The sequence below is a fragment of the Solanum verrucosum genome, unplaced genomic scaffold (assembly GCF_900185275.1).
Source record: "Solanum verrucosum unplaced genomic scaffold, falcon-dt-bn FXZP01000196.1, whole genome shotgun sequence".
NCBI lineage: Eukaryota > Viridiplantae > Streptophyta > Magnoliopsida > Solanales > Solanaceae > Solanum > Solanum verrucosum.
The window spans coordinates 295,227-299,805 of NW_026020420.1; the positions used below are offsets into that span (position 1 = coordinate 295,227).

The 4,579-nt window shown below is 31.2% G+C and overlaps 1 protein-coding gene across 1 annotated transcript; it reads right to left on the reverse strand.

Annotated features, from left to right (window-relative positions):
• Positions 1-2,017: 2,017 nt before the first annotated feature.
• Positions 2,018-4,200, reverse strand: LOC125841101 (two-component response regulator ORR9-like). Its single transcript, XM_049520111.1, has 5 exons — positions 3,704-4,200; positions 3,435-3,532; positions 3,266-3,343; positions 2,631-2,701; positions 2,018-2,505 (listed from the first exon to the last, which is right to left on the reverse strand). Exons 1-5 carry the CDS (start codon positions 3,807-3,809, stop codon positions 2,181-2,183), a joined length of 678 nt encoding a protein of 225 aa, XP_049376068.1. The 5' UTR covers positions 3,810-4,200; the 3' UTR covers positions 2,018-2,180.
• Between the last annotated feature and the right edge of the window lie 379 nt (positions 4,201-4,579).

A 4,579-nucleotide genomic window follows, 5' to 3' on the forward strand; every position in this document is an offset into this window, starting at 1 on the left:
TCCTAAAATTTGCTTTATTTTTTATTTGTTTATTAATTGCTAATTAATATTGGACTATATGTTGCCAATTGTACGTAACGGTTGTCTATCTGTTTCAATTCCTCGAATTTTTTTAAAGTTTTCCAAAATTTTGTATCTCAAGGTGCAAATAATGGACTTATTTGAGCCCATAGTGACATGAAAAGTGTAAAGCCCAAAAGATTATGACATTAGCCAGAGTTATTCAGGGCCCATAACAAACAATAAGGCCCACTAAACAAAGATTGATTGAAGATGCTACTAATAGCTTGTTTGATCAAATTCTTTAAATTTGATTTTAATACAAAAAGATTACCACTCAGGCTCAGGGGGGAGCTATAGCCACCTCAGGGTGTTCAACTGGACACTTTTCGTCAGAAAATTATGTTGTATATATATGTCAAATTCTACATTTAAAAGATATATATTTAAAGTTGGACACTCTTGACAAAAGTTTCCCTTTGGTATAGTAGTATTGAATGTCCATTTGAATGAAGGAGTTTTGAATTCGAACCCTAATAGCACAATTTTATTTTGTTAATTTCTGACTCCGCTATTATTCATAAGATTATGATATCATCTTCTTACTCAATAAACAACTCATTTTATGATTTAACCACACTTTCAAAATGTCACCTCATTTATATAAATAAAAAAGATAAATCTTTTTCAATTCTATTTGACTCTAGCATCAAATCATCTTTTGAAGAAAAAAGGCAAAAGAGACTATTATTTTCAACCATCCAAAGCAAAACCTATCCAAAATCTTTCTTCTTTAAAGAAATGAGGATTTTGAGATAGGTAAACACTTTCTTAGAAAAAATAAACAAGATTAGACATGAAACTTTAATAGTCAATGTTGCAACTTGCAAGCAATTGATATATGAAAGTTTTTTATATTCTTTAATATATGAATACTTTAAGGTTAAATATTCAGCAATTACACGTAGAAAAGATCATTCATAAGTAATCGAAGTGTGATTATCTTTCCATGACAAGTGTTTTCTAATTTCGATGAGTAGCCGATTTTATAATTAAAGCGACATGAGCACTTTTAAGACATCACCTTTTTTCTTAATTAAGAATGAAAAGTGTTTTCAATTTCATTTGACTATATAGCATTAGATAATCCATTAGAAGAAAAAGGCAAAAAAGAGGCATTATTTCAACCATACAAAGAAAAGCAAAAAAACTTATTCAACAAATCAATTGCTATCTTGAAAAGTTACCCAAAATCTTTCCTATATAAAGAAGAAGATTTTGAGGAAGCTAATCACTTTAGAAAACTTTAATAGTCAATGTTCCATTAGTCAAAGTTAGTACTAATTCTTTTAAGAAATTAATATCACAAAGTTCTTTTTCATATTCCTCATGTAAATACACTTGAAAAAAGACCCTAGCCCCCTTCCCCACACAAAAAGAAACATATAAAATATATAAAATACCCTTTTCTTTTGCTTCGTAAGATCTTTTAACTATATGAGAATCTTATTACCTTCCTTAGTTACTTTGAAGTGGAACTACCACCCCTTTTCAAATTGATATAGCAAAAAAATATTTCCTTTTTTTCGAAGAACGTATAAGCCTTGGTGGCAATCGAGTTTTCTAGTGGTAACCGTGGTGGTTGGTGGTGATGGAAAATATGATATGGCAATCAAAAAGCTAAAAAAGACGTGGCAATGATGTGTCAATGATATGGTTGCCACGTGTTGCTTACATGGAGCGCGTATAATATATTCTCCACCATGGAACTAGTCAAAGGGCAACAAGGGGGACATAATTTCCCTTCAAACACGTTAAGGAGGTAATAGAACCCTAGTTAAAGATCGTAAGGCGCAAAAGGTAAAAAAAAAATCATAAAATTGAGGGAAAAAGATGTTATATACTATTTGTCTATTTACAAAAACAAAAAGACAAGTCATGTAATCCCTCCTTAGATTAGCCTAAACAAAACTAGCTGAATTTTTTTCCATGGGAAATGTGTATAATAGATCTTCTACATGTCAACTTAATATTTGTATTATCCAAGTTATGTAAGTAACAAGAAAACATTATATAACAAAAACCCCAAAAAAAGAATTAACCTAAAAATGTTACTTTAGCAAATTTGTGGAGGATAAAAAAAAAGTGAAAATTATAATATATGCATATCATTCATTAGATTAGATAGCAGTAAGGCTACTTAATCTTTGTCTTGTTCTGTCTGGTGATAGCTTTTCTTCTATGGCCTTTCTCTTGTTGTTGTTGTTACTATTGCCTTGTGATTTCTGTTGTTGTACTATGTTGTCTGATTCCTGATTTTCTTCTGATGGAACAACATATGTTATTTCTACTGATTCTTGATTGTCTTGTGTCACAATTATCTCAGGTTGTTGTTGTTGTTTGGGGCTTTTACATTTGGTTTTCATCATATGAGGTCTAAGTTTATTAACATCTGATAATCTCACTGGCTTCAAGAAAAATTCTTCTGCCCCTTCTTCTAAGCATCTGTAAATCAATCAATACACAATTGAATTAGTCTTGGAACAACAGTAAAGTTATCGACCTATAGGTCATATGTTTGAGTCATATAGACACACAAAAAGAGATGAATTTGATTGTTCTGTTCTTACCTACTGATTCTTGAAGGAACATTTTCAGATGACATAATGACTACTGGTATGTTCCTCAGAGATGCAGATTCCTGTTCAAAAGAAGAAAGAAAAACTGTAAATTGACCAAATTGGTACAAGAATTAGACACTAGATCTAGATACAAAGAGCAACATGAAAGGGCAAGAGCGTAAGATCTATTGTATGCCTTGCCCTGCATTTCTGCAAGAGGTTGTTTCCACATCTCGAACTTGTGACTTCCTAGTCACATGGAGACAACTTTCCTAGTTACGCTAAGACTCACCTTCTAAATACAAAGAGAAACATAAAAGGGCAAGAACATAGGATCTATTGTACACCTTGCCGAGGTTGTTTCCACAGCTCGAGCCCGTGACTTCCTAGAGGCAACTTTCCTAATTACGCTAAGGCTCACCTTCTAAATACAAAGTTAAAAATAGGATCCCAAACAGTGTAACTAAGAAAAGCCCCTTAGACACAAAAAGATCAAATTTTTACAACGTCAAAACTAAGTTTGTTGGGTAAAACTGAATAAACAACACTTGGGTGTAAAAAAGATTAGATTTTTATAATACCACAAACAACATAAATGATTAAAATTATGTTCTAATAAACTAATTAGCATGAACAAAAAATACCTTAATTTTCTTGAGCAAATCATAGCCAGTCATCCCAGGCATACAGTAATCAGTAATAATAAGATTGATTTCAGCTTCCTGCAAATCCAAGAAACAGAATAAAAAGTTCAATTTTTTCTGCTAAAATTCATACAAAATAATTCAATCAAATGAAATTAATTAAAATTACCTGATGGTTATCAAGAGAAACACAATTTGTTTGATTCTTGTCATGTTCTTGTAATCCAAGAAATTCTAAAGCTTTACTTCCTGAATCTACTGTTGTAACTGCACCAACAAACATATAGTCGAATTAATTTTGTCATATGATCACTCAACTAACAGTTATTACGAGTTTGTCAGAACTCGTACAATCAAATTACCAAAAGCTTTTTTTTCTAAAATTCCGAACTCATAAACTCAAAATTCTAACTCGGCATATCAAAATCAAGAAAGTACCTTGACAAGCAGAGGTTTTCAATAACATCTCAATGAGTTTTCTGTCAATTACACTGTCATCAACAGCTAAAACATGAAACTGAGACTCAACAGCTGCCATTCCCATTGTTACAATTTTTTCACAAAAAAAAAAACAGATCTTTAAAAGAAGAAAAAAAAAGAAAAAGTTGGTTTTTTTTGCTTTGATGGGATTCTTGAAAAAGAAAAGAAGATGAGTTTGTTGGAGAAAAAAGAGGAAAGTTTTTGCCTTTGTATAGAAGTAAAATAGCAAACAAAATCTCCACAACTCACAAAGCAAGATCTGACCAAATCTCTCCAAATTTCCAAGATGATTTATTTTTTTAATTACAAGGCAAGCAATGGGAATTTTTTTATTTTTTTAAAAAAAAGGTGATTTTTTTAAAAAAAATTTAAAATTTGGAAATATGGGTTTTGATACTTATAATGTATTGATTGATGGGAAAAATGATTCTTGAAGATTTGAGTTTTGTTTGTATAAATATTGTAAGGGAAAAAAGTATGGTATAAATATTGAAAGGAAAAAAAGTTTTAGAGGAAAAAGGGAAAGTGGGGGTCAGGGTATTTTGGAAGGTGGAGGGGTAGGGGGTGGGGTGAGGTGGGGGAAAAGTGGGACCCACCAAATCCACCCAAAAGATACAGGTGATGTCAGCAGTGATACCTTTTTCCTGGTGTGAAAATCTTGTGTGATGACCATATCTTGAGCAGGTGCAAGGTGGTACAAAAGTGTAATGTTTTTTTTTAAGAAAAATATTTTTATTGAAACAATTTTATTAAATGTTATAGAAATAATAAATTATAAACTTAATTTATATGCAATGATAATATATTTGATAAGATGGAATGAAAGTCGTATTG

Bases quoted from the DNA above. Each gene is read 5' to 3' on its own strand.
- LOC125841101 (XM_049520111.1), bottom strand. From the start codon at position 3,809: ATGGGAATGGCAGCTGTTGAGTCTCAGTTTCATGTTTTAGCTGTTGAT. The intron at 3,344-3,434 runs GTAATTTTAATT...TTGGATTTGCAG, and splicing joins TTTCTCTTGATAACCATCAG to GAAGCTGAAATCAATCTTAT. The intron at 2,702-3,265 runs GTATTTTTTGTT...TCTTTTGAACAG, and splicing joins ATTTGCTCAAGAAAATTAAG to GAATCTGCATCTCTGAGGAA.